We start from the raw sequence: 21,342 nt of genomic DNA, 5'->3' as shown, positions 1-21,342 counted from the left end.
ACAGTGACAAATCCCTAAAAAAACATGCACCTTTGGGGGTTAAAAAGCCATTGGGAAAAGTGTCATCAGTTGCTAAGCAACACCCATGTTTGAGGGCTAAAAAGCTTCAGGAAATACAGTAGTGACTCTCTAAAAAACAACCGGGTTTGTTGGTCTCAAATGGTGGTCTGCAGCTTGTCTGGCATCTCATCTGGATGACATGCCATTCACCATCCCTGCCACCTCCCAATGAAAAAGTTGTCACTCTAGAAATGTTAAGACACATATGAAATGTGCAAAGAACATTGTCAACATTTCTTTCTGCTGACTGGGCTGCTCAATGACAGCGAACTGAATATCTTTGGGTTGTCAACAAAACAAAACATTTGAGAACATCATTTTAGGCCTTGGGACACACTGATTTTATCACAGTTTTCTGACTTTTTCTTGACTAAACAAATGATTTATTAATCAAGAAAATACTTGTAAGATCAGTTGACCTCGGAAAAAAAGGTTAGTTGCAGCACCAATGATTTATTTGCACCCAAATGCTTTTATTCACATCATGATATAAAAAAAGAACCTAAAAAAGTGGCAGTTAACACATCCCTAAGTTGACCTGAAGAGCCTTAATAACCTTTTTTTCAGAGTGCAGCACTTTTTCTTTCTCTCTTCAGCCATGTGTTTGACTGCTTTACTGATACTGACCATAGAGCAAAGAACATAACATTTTTCTATGCACTGTGTACTAACTCTGAAAATAGTCATAAACAGAATTAAAAATAGAAACAATATATTCCGCAGCAACAAATAGTACACTTCCAGCATTGAAAGGTCTCAGTAAATCTCCTTACCTGACTCTGTGCACAACTATCCAATTCCATCTCTCAGCTGTCCTGTTGGTGCAGAACTGTTTGTCGCCCTTCAAACACACGCTATAGTGTGATTGACCACTGCTGCTGTCAGTCAGTCTAGCTGGCTGTGTGGTTGGCCACCACCGGGGTCTAGTTTCTTGTGTAGATAAATAATGTAAATACGCTCTATATTCTACTTAGTGATGATTTTATTTTCCACATCTATATAGAGGTCTAGAGATGAATATTATGGGTACTAGACATTGTTCTGATGTCCTACGATGCCATATGAAGACTGTATGAGTGCACAAACGCAAGCTTTGTATATTTTCATTCTCTAACTTCACTGCTTTGCTGTGTGTAATCTCACAATTAACCTCACATGACTCCCCCCACCCCCTTCTCTGACCACCACCACCCTCTTTGAACTCTTTTTGGCGGCTGCTACCATTCTCAGACATGTTGGCCTCGAAGGCATCTGAGGAAACAATATGCAGGGGATGCATCTTAAATAATCAATAACTATTGGATTTGCATGGTAGCCTGTTAACAAACATTAACTTAACATTACTGCTGACCTTTTTCCACATCATAACACATGTTTTTAGACTGATTTCCTCCTGGCAGCTATTGTTTCCATTCATTTAGAGATATTCTATGCAGGACTTTTCTATTAAACAATGTATATACCCATAAAGAACAGACGTAATCCCTCTCAGTCATCACTTATGACCCACTGGAAGTGTCTAGCAGTGTATTTTTCTGCAGACTGCCCTCTGCCTGTATTTTCTTATTTCCTCTTATTTTTGGCGTTTGTGACGTGTATGGGTGTGTAACCCCAAAGCGTTCAAGTGAGGTTGGGCTTTGTAAAAAGGTAGCAACCTGGTGCAAGGCCGTAAGCATCAGATACAGCGCTACGCATGGGCGGTATTATGGTATTACTGTTTACAAGGATATTAATAAATCCCAAGGCCATGATTTTTGATACCGTCAAAAATACAGGTGCTCCTCTCTATTTAACTTGTATGTAGTGCACATCTTGCTCCACCAGAGGTCACTCTTTCATCACCACTGGTGGAAGAGGCAGCTCCAACTCTGACTGTTGGGGGATGCAAAACTGTAAACAGCTGCCCAACAACAGCAGAAAGAGAGACCACCATACACTAATACCATCATATAACATCATATACTGTATATGCCGGTGAAATTTCATGATGGTGTGAAAAAATAGATACCGTCAAAGCCTACACAGTGCCGGAAAATAATTCAAATAAAGCCAGGCGAAACGCCCAATGAGAGTGAATCAGGATTGGCTTTCACCCTCATTTTCCTCTTCTCTGGCAAGCCCGTTAAGACAATCCTGCATAGTATACCTTTAAATAAAACATTAAAATCTACTTGACTTGATTTGCTCAAGACAGGTCATTACAATTTTTTTCTGTAATCAATGCTAGAAATGGTTGAAATTCATCTGCAAAAAAATATTTTTACCCCCAAAAAATGATGCTAATGAATTCACATTATCCTTTTCACCAAGTCTGTGTTTATTCTCTTGGTTCAAATTTATCATAACAGAAGAAAAAAACATGGCTCTATTGAGTATTTATTTTCCCTCATTAAGTTTATTTGTAGCCTGCAAGGCTTGTGCAGGCTGGGGACAATTATTAATGTCCTTTTCAGTGTCCCAGATTGGCAGAAATATTCATCGCATGACTGCTTGGTTTTAAATATTGAGGAGGCTATGCTGAGAAGTGCATCCTCGAAAGTGTAGTGTTCGTTTCCCTGAAGTGTAATCCACACACAGTGTGCAACAGAGCAAAGAAGCAGTTACTTTTTGGACCCTACAAAAGGAAATACAATTTCAAAACACATTTAAAAAAAAAAGAGGACGAAAAGAGTACAGCTAAGTTAATGGAGCCTGACCAATCAAGTTAGCCTGTGTGGGTTTGTGTTTGTGTGTGTGATTGTGTGTGTGATTGTGTGTGTGTGTGTGTGTGTGTGTGTGTGTGTGTGTGTGTGTGTGTGTGTGTGTTTGTTTGTCTGTGTGTGTTTGTGATGTAAGCAAGGAGCTGTAGTGAACACCAGACTTGTTACCAGCCCAACTGCCACGCCTGCAGTACTCCTCTGACTCTGTAGGGGTCTCTCTTTTTCTTGTCTGACTGCCTTCATGGTTGTATGGACTGTTAAAACAAAAAGGAGCCATTTTCTATTGTTCACACTTCTCTCTAACTCTCTTTCTCTCTCTCTTTCTATGGGTATGACAACTCACTCTATCACATTATATCTCTCTCTCTCTCTCCCTCTCTCTCTCTCTCTCTCTCTAATGTCTGTATCCTCTCTCTATCTTTGGTCAATAAAGCTGAGTTTCTCCAGTGCCCTCCTACCGTCTCTTGCTTGTTGTTCTTTCCATCTGTCTCTAACATTCACTTTTTCATTGGCTGCTGATGAAAGAGATCACAAGCTCTCCTTGCTGCACCTCTATCTGTTGTTATACCCACTGCCACTAACAAGCACACACATTTTGACCCTGAAATTTAGGTGATTATTTTGTCCAGTGTTTTCAAAAGATGCATAAGACAAAACAAATAGTCAGGTGAGGTTATCAGTCACTTTCTGTCAAAAGTGAGCTCATGCAACTTTATATTGTACAGTTTGTTGCTGTATTTGCCCAATATAATGAATACAGCTTTTTTTTTATCTTTATTTGAAAGCACGCCAGTGAACAAGGTGGATCAAAACTAGAGCCCCAGTTATAGTGAATTGGAAATGACACATTGCTTCGATTCACATAGAGCTTAAGTTTAAGTTTGGAGTGGCATACCCCAGAATATGTTAACACTATTATTTGTATAATGTTTACTAGATTCAAATGGCATATTATGCAATAAATGTTATTATTGCAGTAAATTACAACTCATAATTTTAAATTAAAGCTAAAAAAGTGTAACTTTTATAAAAAAAAAATAAAAAAAAAAGAAAAGAAAAAAGACCATGTCATATTGTCACTACGTCCTGGTAGTAGTAGTGAATGAGGCAGATACTCTGTAAAAAAAAAAACAAACAAAAAAAAAAAAAACCTTCCTTTGGCACCTCTTCTCTGTTCCTTCTTATTGCATTTGCAAAAATCCACCGAAAACATTCATTCAGACCTGAGGAGTATCTAATGCAGCAGTCCACTGACAGTTAATGACCCAGCTGCCATGTTAAAAAACATCTTGCCGAAACGTAGCACAGTCCCTGGCTGGAGCAAACTTTCTCATTTTACAGCTTTAACAGTACACTAAAATATGTTTCTGAAAACATTTGAGGCAAGAAATTTGAAATGCAGAAACAGAATTGATTCATAGTTGATCAGCGCTGCCTAGTTTGACAGTTTGACTGCAGGTCATGAGCCATGATAGAAATGATTGGCAGCTACTGTATGTTTGAAACTCAGCAGCTCTGATTGGTTGTTTTGCTTCAGCTGTGATAGACTATAGCAAATGTCATTAGGTACACCATGAGGAAGAGGAGAAGGAAAATTATTTATACAACAAACTATGTTTCATGTATTACTGTATGTATTTAGTGACAGTTTTATTAAAAGACAAAAAGTTCTTTTCATAAAAGTCAGAAAGTGCAGCTTTAATGCAATAATCTGGCCTAATTGGAAACAATGCTGAGGCGTTCTTGTGCAAGACTCTGTGCCAAACACTCAATTTAAGGTGCTCTGAGGATTAGATTAAAGCCTGAAACTTAAATTTAGAGAGGTTTACTCTCAAAACAAGTAAACTGCACAACTGTGCCATCTTTTACAGAGTTTACACACTGCAAAAAATCTGCAAATAGGAGCATAAGGACTGTAAGTACTCAAGATGATAGGTAGTAGGGGAAGAGGGGTGTAGAGAGGTAGCAAATGTGAAGTAAAGTCAGAGGATTGGTAAGTAAACAGCTAGATAAATAGATAGCTGAATTAATACTCCCATGCTCTAGTTTTACAAGAGCCCTGAGGCGCCCTCCCTTATATCAATAGTAGGTACTGCAAGAAAAGATCTCATTGCATGTTAACTCCTCTAACTATGCAATGAACAGAGAGGGCAGCAATGACTAGTTGAGGTTACGAAAAACATTCCGACCACACTAAAGCACTAAACATGTATTGTACTCATTCAAAAGCACACTGCACGAACACTGAGGCATTCACAGTCTTGTTCAAGGACATTCCAGATAACATTCATACACGATAAATAGTTTACATACAATACACTATGAACATATTATCAGGACATGAACATCTTTTGAAACCATAGATAGATATTTTAGAGGTTTCTTTTGCATATAGCAGTTGTAAAATGTCATCTTTCCTTTGATAATGTGCATGTATCCCTGATGAAGGACTGGGTGTCATTATTTCTGTTTAAAACGCACATGATCTTGAGAGGGCAGCGACACAAACATGACGCACACACTTCCCCAGAGGACATAATACAAGGTGATAAATGATTATATTACAGATGTCATGACAACCAGCATCTGACCACAGGAGTAACACATTACATACACTTTTACTGCGCAGAGAATGGGTGTGTTTTCCGTGATAATGAGCATTATTTGATCTATCTGAGGACAATGACAGCCTGGTGTTTTTCATAGAAACCATGACTGCAAATAATTATTAAACACTCACGCACACACACGACTGGATGATAACAGACGTGTCAGCGGCAGAAAATATGTATCACTGTAAGCATGCATCATAGCATTGTGATTTGGACAGCACATGGTCACATGTAGACTATGTCACCAGTACTGAACAAAATGGTATTTTTTAAAATTGCACAATTTGTGTTTTCACTTATCTCCATGTTTCGTCATACTTTGTTTTCTCATTAAAATAATAACCGTATTTGTTTAATCTTTATAATATATAATGATAAAAATAGGTCAATAAATCATAGAATATTGCATTTAATGCAAAAATTAAGAATTAGATATCTTTTGTAGTTAGCATATTAAGATGCAGCAGAAAGGGTAACTGAATTATGTTTCTGATTCTAATTTATGACTATGGTTCTGAGTTACAACATGTGCTGTGTCTTATAGTTCCGCTTTCCTGGAAGTAGCTTTAAAACACTACTACCACTGCTATTGCTACTAATACTGCTGCTACTACTACAGCCACGATTACAATTAATACCATTGCCAATAATGTCAGTACTATCCATACCACCAGTGGTGAAAGAACTATTAAGATCCACATGTAAATATAGTATAACTTAAAACAATGTATTGGAAAAAAAATCCATTAATCTGCAGAATATCCTTTTAAAGAGTGTGACATAATGGTATTTATTTATTGGGTTATTATTAATCATGTATTCATGTTTACGCAGCATTTTGATATTTATTAATATATTTATTATTTCATAAGATTTATTTGCATTTATTTATTTATTTATTTATTGCATTTTGCCATTATTGATAGGACATCTAGATAGACAGGAAACATGAGAGAGAGAGAGAGAGTGGGGAAAACACCATGCAGCAAAGGGCTGCAGGTCAAAATCGAATGCGCACGGCTGCCAAGGACTCAGACTTTATGGGGCACACATTAGCAGTTGCCCTGATATATTTTAAATATATTTTGTATACATTTTCTAAACTGGTCAGATGTTTTGTGTGTAAAATGTTTACTTGCAAAGTAACTATAGCTATCAAATAAATGTAATGAAGTAAAATTGTAACATTTCCCTCTGAATTAAAGTACAGTTGAAATATAAAGTAGCAAAAAATTGATTGCACATACTGTAAAAAAAAAAAAAAAAAAAGAACTACATTGAATTTCCACCACTGGCCACTACTATAAGTTACTGCTAACAAAGTACTGTAACAGCTACAAGTACTCAAGTTGTAGGAGTAGCCATTGTGGCAGTGGTGGTAGTAGCTGATGTAGTATTGGCTGTGGTTGCAGAAGGCTAGTAAAAGTAAAAGTATAGTATGATCCTGTTTTGATAGGTTCATCATGATAAATTTTCCTAATCTGACAGCAGTGTTACTTCAGCTGCAGTGAGTTTGGGTGTCAAGAGGTTGAGGATGATAAGATGAAATCAGATGACTCCTTGAGGTCGAGCTGGGTCACTGAAGTACCACAGAACAGAGCCAAGATTTAAAAGGAAAATAAAGACAGAGCACAGTGAAGACTTGAAGATTTATTAGTTTAGTCATGCGGACACAGCTGCTCTGGTTGCATTAAAAAGAATTATAATAATCATAATAACTGACCAGCTTACAGTTACAGTCCACAAAAGCATTATGTGCATGTTATACAAATCACCATTAATAGCATGTTTATAGGTCAGATGCATGCTGCATGCTTTATACAGTCTACGGTTGAGTGCCAAAAAGGTCACACACAGGTGCAAATGAATATGAAAGAGATGATGACTAATAAAGATGTCGGCTGTAACAATAACTCCAATTTTGTTTCATCATAGGCTACGGCCAAACACCAGGGGTTACCGTGACAACAGCAAATGGATATCAAGCTCCCATTCCAACCAGACATCCTCACACCGCCATGGTGAGTAGTCTCGATGCATGTGAGTGTGTTTTCATGTATATTTAAGGATGCTTGAGGTTACAACGAAGGGCAGGGCGAATATCAACAAATATTCTACACACAACATACTCACACCTTTGTCAGAAAACTTGGTTTGACATCAAAAGAGTACACCAGATCGCAGGGAACCTGTCATGATGCGGTTGTAAAGGCGACTTTTTGTCCAACCTTTACACTGGATTACAGGCTTTCAGGGTACAATTTCCAGCTCCATTATCCACTTTTGTTGGCCACTCGCTGAAATGCTGTGTGTATTGTGTGTGTTTTAGACTGGTCTGTTTTTGATTTTTTTTTCTTTAAGTTCTGGGTCAGTTTTATTATACCTCAAAAGAGAAAAAAAATCAAGATGTAAAGAACAAGACAACCACAAAGCGGAGAGAATGCGAACATGTTAGAACTGTTTGTTCTGCTCAACTGGAAACATCTGCACCGTGCAGGTTCTTGCTGTGGTACATTGCTGAGGAATTCAGGCTGCTAATTTAACCCTTTGAAAAGTTGCTTGATTTTTTTTCTAAAACATGGGAAGAATGCCGTGAGAAATTTCAAAAGAAAGGACCCCACACACATGCACACACAAAAAACAAATTGCAAAGAAATTGAAGAAAGTACAAGAAATTTACCAGAATATTAAATTAAAAACAACAACAAAAAAAGCCAGTAAATGAACTGAAAAAAAATCTTAAATAAAAGTGCTTAAGTAATGATAATTACTTAAACACTTACAATAAAAAAAGATAATTAGAAATAAGTTTTTTTTTCCCCAAATTTACTAATTTCCTGCAATATGTGAAACACTTCTTGCAAATTGTCTTCAAAAGAAAGCAAACCTATTTGCTCGAGGGTTCGAAGGTTTAAATACCTGTGAGGGCGTTGGAGCGCAGCACAAAAAAGTGATATTAAAGTTTCAGAGGGTTTAAATTATGTGCACACAGAATGTAGGCCAGGTAGGTTAACGGAAAGTGGGCACATAAAGAAACTAAATCCCCAAATCAAAGATTGATAATCTTGATTTGGGGATAACCATTTATCATAACCATTTATCAATTTATCAGCTTGTGCCAGCTGTCAGACCAATGCAACAACAGCAAAATACATTAGATAAAGACCGGTATCAAGAGCATTGTGCTTCACAGCATCAGACACACATTGTGCCCCACAACATCATCACCAATAATCAGAATCAAATACAGCAGTGGCTGAAAATGATACAATGTACTGTGCATACTTCCACATAGACTGTTTGTGCTGATCTGCTGTGGGGGTGCATGTTTGGGATGCCTTTTAGTCGCATTGTTTCCTTTCTACAGGTGCATATTTGTTCTGCAGTGTCTATGTGATATCTTTACAAGTACACACTGTACATTTATGGCACTGAGTAAATTTCCTGTACGGAGTCTGTGGCATTTAAAGGAACATAAGTGACCTTATTGTACTTATGGGAATCTATCTACAGTACTATGACATCAATTTAATATACTGTAATATTCCTAAAGGGAGTTGTATCCCATCATGTAGTGAAGTCAGTTTCAAGTTTATAGCAACAATATTATTCCCATAGTACACTTGGTTCTCTATGGTATAGATTGATTTGGGATTTTCTGTATTTATGGCTCACAAAGGTCATGGTTTAATATGTATTTAGTTATTTAGTTAATTGTTCATTCACATGTTTATTGTTTTGCTTAATAATTCTGACACTTGATGTCCTGGACTTTACTTGTTATCAGTGGTGGAAGAAGAAGCTATATCCTTTATTTGTGTAAAAATTGCAAAACTACAATATAACAAAAATCAACCAACGAAACAAAAACTAACAAACAATTTAGCAGTAAACATTTTATTTAAGTTGACATGTCAATCTCATAAACAAAATCCAGTTTACAAAAATCCAAAAGTAAGTCTACTTTTTATGCAGGAGGCCCACTGAGTGTTATTATTTCATTACAACCGTTGCATTGTTATAATGGATACATTAAATAAGTAGGTATATATCTTTTCTATATACCTACTTATTTAATATTATCTATTAACTTGTAATATTTTATAAGTAGAATCTTAACCTGTGAAGTAATAGCAGGAACATACAATACATAGAATAAACAGTACAGTATCTCCCCCTTAATTCAATTGTTTTCAAATTAGTGTTATTAATATTATGAAATATCACAAATCACAATTTGTATCAGGGGGGGTTTACAATATACCACACCCCCTGCAGTATCTACAGATATTTTCTACTTGCTTCACTCCGTCAATTTTTTGTCTAATTTCCATAAAGCTGGAAGGTTTGTGAAAGACATACTGAAAATAGATCAAAATATGTGCAGCAGAGGGAGAGATATCCTGACTTTAAGCCCCTTCTATGAGTCACAACCCAGTACACTTGCTCCTACACTTCCCATGATGCAGGCTGGTAGTGAACTGGACTTTATGAGTAATATTGGCAGAGAGCCCCTTTGAATGCAATGAAGCAGCAGTATATAATCACTCTTGCATGTGTCTGATTGAAGAAATAAGATCTGCTGCAACTGTCCCATGTTGCAACCGACCCCAGTCTCCCCTAGTATCCATCAAAACAGACTTTTATTCAAGTAAAGTAGCGTATTTATCTTCAATTGTACTTAAGTACTTGAGTAAATTTGGGCCAGCTGACTTAGTTACCATCACTGCCTGTTCTGGAGTGTTCTGAGTTTGTTTTTGTTCCTCTGAAAATGCCACCTGAGCACATTTGAGTGAGGGGAGGCAGAGCAGGAGGTGGGGAGACAGGGAGGTGGGCTACAGGAGCACGGAGGGGAGGGGGCTGCTGGCTGGGCTGCGGTCAGATTGTTTTGCAGCTGAATAAATGAATGAAAGGCAGTACGGCCGGTAACCTGATCCGTCCGGGTCGGCCTCATTGTGCTTGGCTGGAGCTCGCGCTGGCGGCTCGCTCTCTGATTGTCTCTGGAACGGGACAGAAAACACTCCCGGGACCTCGCGAGCCCTGCATTATTCAGCGCGCGTGCCTAAAAAAAAAAGAGAGAGAGAGAGAGAGGGCGCGAGGAGAGAGGAAGAGGAGGGGGAGGAGGGAATCGCCGGTTGGAAAAGCTGGCGCGTAAAAAGGAGCTCAATGTCATCCCAGTCGTAGGCTGCCGTTACCGTTATTACTGCTGCTGAGCACGCGAGCATCCGGTCCTCTACCTCTGCTGTCCGTTTGTTTCTCTAACGTCCGGTTGCAGCTGCTGTGTTCACGTTTTTTTCCTCCGTTAACGCCGAAGAATAAGGAGGAAAAAAAGAAGAAGAAGTCAGCAGGTCGGTTACGCCTCCGCCCGTTAAAATCTAATCCCGGTTATTAGCCGTTAGTCGGTCCGGTAAGGAGCTCCGGGGGATAAGCGCTCTGCTACACATCTTTCTCCACACAGGTAGACTGAATTAAAACAAAAATATTGCTCAAAACAAAAATGTAATGTAACTCAAGTTTGGAAAAGTAATATTTTAGTGAGTGAAAGTGTACCGTGTGTCTGTCAGTTTGGGCTTTTTTGGTATGCTGTTTTTTTCAGTGAGCTCTGTTTGTGTGTTTCTTTGTAGAAGTGTGTTTGTGTGCGTGTGTGTGTGTGTGTGTGTCTGTGTGTGCTGGTTAACAGGGATAGAGCTTGTAATTACACTGATTGGTTTAAAAGTGGTGAGGACACAGGATACTGCACCCTCCTCTCCTGTGTGTGAGAGAGACACACAGCCAAAGGAGGTTAGTGGACCAGACTGCTTGCTGCAGTAGTGTCTTTTTCTCTCAGTGTGCTCCTCCTCCTCTGCATCACTTTAACCTAGATATATGCAGAAATGACCTTAACCTGGTTTCCGTCATCCTCACACTAAATGACTTGGCAGAGACAGAGAGACAGTCTTGTTGGTGTTTCTACGTGTTTTGTCTAGGGGTGCAAGTCACCAGTGTCATCATGATACTATATCAGTTTTTAGGGGAACGATATGATATTTGCAGATATCACAAAGTCTGCCACAATATGATTTTCATTTGATTTGATTTAGGGTCTATATGAGCCGATATTATATGTTCATTTAACACAATCTGTTACAGAATGTGCTGCCACCCTTTTCTTTTTTTGTTTTTGGCTTTAAATGATAAAAACATCACATAAATAATGTTAATAATTGTAACCACTTAAGTGCAGTAGAGTTTACTTTAAATTGACTCCACTAACACATAGAAGTATAAATCACCGGCCTAATCACAATACAATATTATCTCAATGCTTTGGACAATGATACAATATTTGAAGACTTCACAAAGTCTGCCACAATATGATTTCGATTTGATTTAGGGGTTGGTGATTGATATGAGCAGAAATTAGGCTGCATGCTTATTTAACACAGTTGGTTACAGAAGATGCTGCCCCCTTTTTTGCCAAAAAAAAGATAAAAACAACATAGAAATAACTGTAAATAATTAAAAGTGGTTCATTCTGATGATTTATTACAGAGTAAATAATTTTATCTTCATCATCTATGGTATGGTATGCTATCATATTGCTTGCCATCATATGCCTGATGTTGTATGATGGTGACACATAATTTCAATATAAAGGCGCATCTGAAGGAGGATGATATGGCCTAAAACTTGTAGGCTAACTGGCTTAAAGCTCTGAAGGCAAACCTTTCCCAACAGCCATAAAACATAGATTAGCAACATGACCCTTTAACAGAAGTATAAAATTCAGCTCAGTAATAACTTTCAAGGTGCAAAGACAAAACAATTTTTTGCTGGTCTCACAGTATTAGTTTAAGCACTTTTACACTGCATAAATTAGCCTAGCGGCTAGCGGAGTTTAGCTTAATTTACATGTATTATTCATACTTTTTCTTACTCACTGGGTAAAGTCATTTCCCGACAGAACAGCATGATTAAATATCAGCCTGCATGCACATTTTTAAGCCTAACATTAATGAAACAGAGCAGCTAATGGTGCAAGAAGTTAGATGAATGAGATGTTGGTCCAGGCAGATGTCGTCCTTCATCCCATAATGTCATTGTTTACATATGATAAGTGCTCTGTCTGTTGACCCTTATTTTCTCCAAAATCTTAAATATTTCCAAACTGCTGATTTATTTCCTTGCTTTATCCTTATCGTATTTCTCTCGGCTGCCTGCCATCTTCATGCCGCCGTTTGACGTTGACACAGAATTACAAAGTAAAGGCATATCCTAAAGATAAGGACTTGGATACATTTTTTCATTTTGCGTTTATCAAATTGTATCTTTGGTACTTAAATCAATATATCAATGCAAATGGATGGATTCTTACTTACCTAGTTATGTCTCTCAACAAACACCATTATACTGTTGTTTTACTGGATTTTTGTCTTGTTTAGTTACCCATCAGGTTGGTCATATTGGCTCATCATGTGGTATTCATTAACATCACTTGTAAACTGTTAACATGCTCTTGCTCTTGTTAAAGCCTCTCGATAAAACCACAACACATGGCCAAATGGCAGTGCACAAAATCTCAGCCCCACCCGAGCTGAAAAGCTCTCATTGGTTGCATTTTGAACAATATGCACATGTTAACATTTGTAAAGGTTAAAAAGTAGAGGCGGTTACAATTGTGCTGGTTTGTCATGCAGTAGCAGACGATTAAACCAAAAACAGAGCACTGGCACATGATCAGAGAAAACCAGACTTCATTTGTTTGCTGCAGATTTGCTTGTGGTGAGTATTCAGTTTTTCTTGTCGCTTGTGGCTGTTGCCAAGCAACTTGCAATTTCTTTGATTGGAGACTTTGACAAAGTTCAAGGACGGCTGGACATTGCCATGCTGTAATAGGCTGATATGCGTTGTTTTTTTGTCCTCTTTGTGCTGGATCAGAGCATTAGAGGCATTTCTCAGTTCAAACTAAGGAATTAAATCTGATATTGTTTTTTTGTGTAGCTCAGTGTTAAAGTTATTTGCTGGTAAATAACCCATATGGGGTCAGGTGATCAAATCCATCTGTCTTAAAAATGGTCACTCATGGTACCAAAAAAGTTCGGTAAATAAATCCACCAAATACAGCGCTCCAGGTATGAGTCCTAAAGCTCAGAAATGAGTTAGTATTTCAGTAAGTCTGGTTCCCTCATCTCAAAGTTAATGGATTCTTTGAATTGGGTTTTGGTTAGAATTAAATAAGGTCTGTGGTTAACACAAGCTTAAGAGACTTTCATGTTTTGTTCTACGACATAAAATACATTAGAAAATACCCCACTTGTGAATTTTAAAGCTTTTATGTGTCTTAAAAAAGGCAGCTGCTAACAAGTGGCTAATTTAAACTACAGAGTGTCATCACACTGAACACGGTTTTACAGCATTTTTGAGGTTGTGACGTTAAGTCATGTGACCGCAGTGTAGGTTGTTAATGCTAACATTAGCTTTCTATTTCTGGCAATTGCTTAAAAAATCATAGAAGTGTGAAGGTTTTGTGAAGGTTTTGTGAAGGTTTTCTTACTGAACAAAATGTGTAAGAATCATGAACATTTGTTTGCCACAGAGCTTTTTTTCTGCCGTAATTCAAAATCTAATGAATAAATCCCATAGGCTTTTTGAGGAGGGAACCAGGGTGATGCCAGCTCCCATGTCAGCCTACAGAAAAATCATCATCCCTTGGGCACTCTATTGGGACAGGTGACCAAATTCAGTGTGACCACTTATCTTAAAAATAGTCACTCATTGTGCAGAAATATTCTGGTTAAGTACATTGCACCAAAGAAAAGTGTGTCTTCCTGCTGTTACCAAAATAACCCAGGGTGAAGAAGCTGTTTGAACTTAACCCTGACCCTGTTTTCACATCACATCCAGTCATGCTGATTGATTTACAATACCAAAGGGGTTCAGAAAATCAGGCGTGTGTCTCTGAACATTCTTGCAGTTGCTCTGCGAAGACATGTCTTCATGTCGAGCTAATTTTGGACTTGACAGCTTTTATTTATTTTGCACACAGTTTACACAGCAGTGCCTATAAGACAGGCAAACACATCCACCTGGCAAGACAATGCAAAGAGGCAAAGGCAGCATCAAAACCACAGCGTCAGATCAGTTTTAGCTACATCTTTTTAATCAGCATGTCTCATTGAAGAGTTTACTGTGGTGTTTCAGGTACATTTTAAGAGCTTCCATAACATTTTATCAGTATGAGCTCTGTAACATTCAAAATTTGAAGGTTTAACAAAGTTGTGGTGGAGGTTTAAGTCTGTTTTTATTGTCCACACTCTGTTTAGAACAGCTCATCATCTGTTTTTTGTTTGGTCACCATTTGACATTACCAGCTCATTCTGGAAATAACGAAGCGAAGCAGCAAACTGCCAATTCAGACAGAGTGTTTGCCAATACCTCTGCTAGGCCAGCAGGCAGAAAAATCACAGCCAGCTCTCCATTTGATTATATAGTCAATGACAGGAGGTACCTGCCACACACTGGATGTCCCACAGAGACAGTCAGTGCCTGTTAGCTCAAGGTTTCTGTGTGTTTGTGCAGTGTGCGTGCGTATGTATGTTGGAAGTGCATTTTCCGTCCGCGCCCCTCTAAGCAGCATGGACTGTGAGAACACAGACAGGAACAACAAACTTATCAATGATGTCTTCTTCCTCTGAACCTCTCCCTCTTCCCAGAAAGCACACACATACACACACATAATCACAGCTTACGTAACAGCTGTGTTGATGATGCTAAAGCTTGGTGAGCCAAGAGCACACAGGACCTGGAAATGGGAATGTGAAGAGACGGGATGAGAGAGACCGGCGTGATGACAAGAAACAATGAGCACAAGGAGAGATAAAGGTGCAGGTGTGTGTTGTTGGGGGCAGGTGGAGCTGTGATTGTAAGGCGAGGGAGGAAAGCGTGAGGAAAGGATGTGGAGGTGGGTGCCAGTAGGAAGTCTGTTCAGCCTCACACAGCTCAAAGTGTTGTTGACATTAACTGGTCCATGGCCTTTCAATGGCTGATCTGTTGATGGGCCTCCACTGGCTGTCTTCCAGGAAGAGAGTGATATTCTGCCTTGTGTTATTGGATGAAGTCCCAAACATTACAGTCAAATCAGTGCTGATCAGATGAACTCTAATGTCATTGATACTCGATTGTAGTATGCTATGACACTGTGAGTGTGCAGTATGCTCTCACCTCTCGGTTTACAGATGTCGCGTGTGTGTTATCAGCTGACAACGAGTGAATAACAGGAATAAGGAAAAAAAAAACTTGTGGTTTGAGTGTTTGTCATTGGAAATCATGTGAGTGCCCCTGAGGCCAGCTGTTAGACTGAGCCTTGAAAATGACTTTCCCAACATTTGAACAAAGCCTCCTCGTGTTTGTGCTTGTCTGAAGTAGCTGGGATTTTAAATAGTCCTTTGAGCTGTGAATAACACAGTGTGGCTATTTTTGATTGTCTCACGGGGATGGTTGACAGTTAAAAGTGATGAAAGGACACAGTAGTGTCTGTGTGAGTTTCTGGTTTATTACTGGTAGCTTCTTTGATAATGCAGCAAAAAGATACCTTGACACTTTTCTTAAAGTAAAAAGCAAATTTGAAGAGATGAAAGCACTTTGCAAAAGTGCCTAAAAATGCCTTTGTTTGTAAACTTAAAAATAAGGTTTTTGCCTATGCTCAAGTTTATTTTGAGAAGATACTATATGCATTTAATAAGTATAAACTGTATATTTCCTGTCAAAACATAAGTTTATTTTGAAAAACCACTTTGCATGTATTGAGCATAAATTGAACCCAAGCATCTAAAACTGACATTGGAGGGGTACCTGGAGTGTCATGATGTGTAGGGCCACTAACCAAGCTTCAATATTTGAGGAGTTGGGAGTGAGAATGTGTTAATGCTTGATAATCAAAAGAAAGCTGCTATCTGTTTTGACTGTATTTTTCTGTCTCATTTTTTTATGATTGCTGGTCACTCTGGAGTGACTGACATTTTCACCCATTAATGTTTTGCACTCGACTCAGAAGCAATCATAGAGCAGTTCAATCTGTGCTTGGAAAAATGTGTATCTCACCATTTTTGTTTGGAATTAATTCTGGCTCTGGCACAAGAAGATAACTTCTTTAGTCTTAATCCTGCTTACAAAACTTTGATTGGCTCAGCTAAACTATTTGGTTTGGTGCCTGCAAGACAACGGAACAAGGTTTTTGTGCGGAGACTCATGCCACTTTGAAAATGACAATGAATGAAAAATGTCTAAATTAATTACTCAACAAGGTCAAAGAGTCATTTTTTTTGTCACATTCCATCTTCTATCAAAGTATTTTGTCCTATGTTGTGGTATTTGTGCTCCAGAGAGGAAGAGAACTGAAGGGATGCAGGAAATGTAACAATACAACCCAGCCATGTGATGGCCACCATTACACAACCCCCGCCACCCACTATTGTCTGCAACATCCACCGGCTATTGTTGAACTGTGCAACAGAAGTCATTCATTTAACAAAGCAAAGCACAAACCACCTGCTAGCACGAATACTGTGTTTACAAAAAAGAGACAGACAATGAAAAGGCAGTGCAAAAATACAGGGAATGGGACATAATTCAGAAAAGTACCTTTGAACAAAACTTTTAGAAAGAAGGCAAAGAAACTGTTAAATACTAAAGCGGAGACGTCATCTGTATATCCGGGAAGTCAGGAGTTAGGTTGACCTCTAATATCCGGCCTTCATTTCAAAACACAGTGCCATGTTTGGGTGGTGAAAAGCTGCAGAGGTCTCTTTATCTCATTCCAGTGTTAAACTGGAATGTTAGAATGCTATTTGGGTTTCGGGTGTTGCAGTGTGTGAGGGGGCCCAGGGCACTGTTGTCTTTTTCTTATGAGAGCCCAGCCAGGTCACGGACCCTCAAAATCGGGGCATTTTTAGAAAGTGAGGTAATTTTTGCCATCTATTTCTTCAAGTGCCCTTGGATTTTGATTCATACTTGAGGTTCAACCATGTGCTTAGTATTTTGTCTCTGGGAAATGACTCACAGCTGTCAAAGAATGGAGGACATGATCCGTAACATTTTTATCCACTTTTACTTCCCCTTGCCTCTAGAAAAAATCTTACTTTGGGATGAGGTAGACAGATTCGCAGGCAGTAGAGCAGGTTTGAAAATATATAATCCTGAGCAGACCTCTAGGGTGCAGCTCTCTCTTTTTTCAACTGAAAAAAACTCACTTTCTTCAGCTGCTGTCATGATCGCAATTGCTCTCTCAGCCGAATAAAATAAATCCAAAGATGTTCCTGCAGGTTGTAGAGGGGTTTTTTAGAAGAATGTAACACAAGAAATCAGTCAGTGAATCAGAAGAAGAAAAGTCAGCAGGGGTAAAAGAAGGAACACCAAACAGTCGATTGCAACATTTCATCATGAAATAATTCCTGGAATGTGCTCAACGTCAAAGACTGCAGCAGAATTTGTGGGGAGTTTTCCTTAAAGGTTAGCTAAAGGTTAGCTATGAGATTTTATCTTAAGATGATAACTAGGCCAGTTAGAGTTGAGCATGTACTGTGTGATTGTTGTTTTAAGTTCAGCTCATACTGTAGAAGTAAATCTTCTGTAATGCTCACGATTTATGTGCTCACACTGTATGGTCCGATTTTATTTTATTTAGCCTTTAACAAGGTTTGTCCCATTGAAATCAAGGATCTCTTTTACAAAGGAGACCTGGCCAAGAATAGCAGCACCACAGAGTTTCAAAACATATAAAAATCACATAAAAGCGCATGGTTTCCAGAAACAGAATGATCAGATAAAACATTTGCATACAGATAGCCTGGACTTAAAGATTTTCAACGTTGTTCATAACTCATTCATGGTCACCATTTCTTGAGGCTTAAGATCATTTTGCAGATAGTTTCATGCTGTAGGTTCAGAGAACCTAAAAGCTTTTTTTCCTAATTCAGTCTCGACTTTTGGCACAAGACAAAAAGTTTTGTGAATGATTGCAAGCCAGACCTGAGTGCTCATGTTGTACATGGAAAATTGACAATATATCAGTCCGTCAGCTCCTGCAAAACCATTCTAGCTATCGACAATTGTTAATAAAGATTCATTTGAAAGCTCTGGGGCTGCGAGCAGGTAAAATTTTGCTTGCTAGCAGAGGTGTAATTCACATACGCAGGGACAGACGTCTCCAAAAATCATTTTCTGCAAAAACTGTTCAGTCCAAGTAATGAATCCCCCTCTCGCTCTCTCTCTCTCTTACATACATACACACACACACACACAAGATAAAAGATATACATTAAATAAAAGTACAAAACAAAAACACAAGAAAATTACCTAAAAAGTGCTGAATATAAAAAAATATAGGTATTTATTTTATGTATTTTATCATATTTTTTCTGTAACATTTTAAATATAAAATTATTGCAATTATAAATATTGTTTTCCAGGATATTTTTTCTACGGATAATTTTCTAACAATGAAAATTCTAATTTTAATTCTCCCCATTTTTAAAAACAAATTTTAGGTAGTTTTCCTATTATATTTTTCTGATTTCTTGCAATTTTCAGGACATTTCTAGCCAAGTTGGTCATGCACATTTTCCCCCGTATAATATAGTAAAGTGATAAGAGTTAAGTCATTTCCTGATGTGCACCTTAGGAATTCATAGTGAGGAAGATATTTTGTTTCTGCAGTGGTAACATGTAAACAAGCAGAGACAGGAATAAATTCAATTTAAAGCTCTTCAGCAGGTCTTATTTCAGGTCATGTCGTCCTGACTCAGTTTTGGCGTGTGTTTGCTTTCTAAGAATGCAAATAGATACCTTTCTTTTCGCTCAGAAAATGGACCACAAAATGGTTGCTGCTGTATTTCCGCTGATATCCCTTTGAAACCACAGAAAATAGCTCTGTTGGGGAAATTCATTATCTAAATAAAAAGGGGAATAGTGTGGTTGTCCGGCTCAGACATGTTTGCTGTCACCAGGCTGTTTTCTTCCTGTGTGAAACCTCCTTCCTCCTGCGGTCTAAATACTGCTGGCTAATGAGCTAATTTCCGGAAATAGACAGGTGATTAACACACTGCTGGTCTCAGTGTGAGGCAGAGCTAGTTAATGCTATAAGCTAACACCGGGAAGAGATCCAGTCTCTAAGGATAATAGTGTTAATGTGCTCAGTCTGGTGGTTGGGAGTAAGCTCATGCATAGGTCTTTAATGAATCTTTTATGTGCTGCTCAGGCAGGGTCGGCTACAGCTGTGCAGCCTCATAACGTATAGATGGGATGTTATGTCTTGAGAAGGTGCAAATCTGTTTTATGGTCAGTCAACTTAGGCTATACTGAAAAGAGTGTGCTGGTGATTGATAAAATGGTCAGAAACTGTTCATCATTATGCATGCTTTTATCAAAACCACTTTAACTATTTAATTTCATTGAGAGCTATTATTTAGGGTTTACACTGTCATTAGATACCTGGTTAAGTTCTGGAATTAGAAAAAATTTTTTCCCAGGCCTGGAAATGGTTTGAAATTAACGGAATGTTTTGGAAAAATTTTGAATACATATATTTTTGGCTGTTGTTTAACCCTTTGAACCCTGAACAAATGGGAGCATTTTCTTTCAAAAACATGAGGAAAAGGCAATTAGCAGCTTGGTAAAGTAAAAATGATCCACAAATGCGAGAAAATAGAAAATTATTTTTTTTAAAAGCTAGGGAAAAAAGAAAAAAAGCTAGGGAAAAACTATATTTCTAATTTCATATTTTCATATTTACATATTTACAATTATGTTATGAAATTATTGTAGTTTTTTAAACACTTTTTCCAAGTCTTATTTATTTATATGAATTTCAGGTAATTTTCTTGTAATTTTCTTGTGACTATTTTCATGATAAGTTTTGGATAATTTGTTATTTTGTTGCTCATTGCCTCCCCATGTTTGAGAAGAAATCAAGCCAATTTACTCAAGTTTCCAACAGTTATCAGACATGTCCATAAAACCTTTGTTTAACAAGAATTAAATGCATACAAACTTGTCAAAATTATAATCCCAGCACACATCAAACGACACTGACATCCTTTGGATCCTCTGGTCTGGTCTGTTGGCACATGCAGCTAGTTGGTGGCGAAATGTCTAATAAGACAGTTAATTTAGTAAGTGCGAACAATTTGCTTATCTGCAAATGACTGGGAAGTCCCTGTTCAATCATTTATGGCGTTTTCACTATATAGGCTGACCTTTTTCAAAGTACGTCAATAAAGTTATGGAAATGATTATTATAAAGCCCATCACCGTTGCCATCCAGTCTAAATTTGTTGCATTTGACAAATTCTGTTATCCAGTCAGTGACATGTAGAGATTACAAACCAGCCAATTATCTAGCTTGCAGGGGTGTGTTTTTGGGAGGTAAATCCATCAAGCTTTCTAAACATAGCTAGACTGTTGTGCCGTAATGCAAGTCACTAATCTAATCTCTCTCCTCTCTGACTCAAACAGTGCATTTAAGGCCATGCTAAGTTTGAGCTGCTGATTGGAGCTAATTGTTGGCAACATTGCGTCAGCACTTAAAGGTGGTGACTCACTGATGATGCAGGGTGGCCACACTTGCATAGAAAACAGGCAAACACAGAAACACGTGTTAAATCTGTTCTTGGAAACTGAAATTAAATCAAGCAACCAGTCTTGCAATTTATACTGCAGAAAAGCCACTTTGCATTTATATTATACTAATGGCCTCCTTTCACTCAAGATAAAATCCACAAAATAGCTTACACGTTCACTTCCCCGACCACAGATCTTAATTTTATTCAAAACCTTAAGCCCATTGGTCTGGTAGCCTCACTGTGTGGTCTCGGCACTGAGAGTCCTGCGGGACAAAATACTAAAATGGGCCGCTTCATGCTGGGAAAGGATTACAATTATATGCTCCGTGGCTTTTTCTTCTCTCACAGACTCACATACACACACAGAAGCAAGCA

The 21,342-nt window shown here is 38.2% G+C and overlaps 1 protein-coding gene across 3 annotated transcripts in view; it reads left to right on the top strand.

Annotated features, from left to right (window-relative positions):
- The window catches only part of palm2akap2 (PALM2 and AKAP2 fusion), a 107,313-nt gene that overhangs the window by 59,125 nt on the left and 26,846 nt on the right, over nt 1-21,342 (top strand). For all 3 annotated transcript variants that reach the window (XM_042509195.2, XM_042509197.2, XM_042509196.2), the window contains one exon: nt 7,307-7,392. In XM_042509195.2, coding sequence (XP_042365129.2) covers nt 7,307-7,392 — 86 coding nt within the window. The remainder of the gene's footprint in view (nt 1-7,306; nt 7,393-21,342) is intronic.

Source organism: Plectropomus leopardus, chromosome 20 (genome assembly GCF_026936395.1).
Source record: "Plectropomus leopardus strain MGB_pleo_1.0 chromosome 20, ASM2693639v1, whole genome shotgun sequence".
Lineage (NCBI taxonomy): Eukaryota > Metazoa > Chordata > Actinopteri > Perciformes > Serranidae > Plectropomus > Plectropomus leopardus.
Note: the sequence above shows the minus strand (reverse complement) of the source record. Positions and strands in the feature narration are given on the sequence as shown.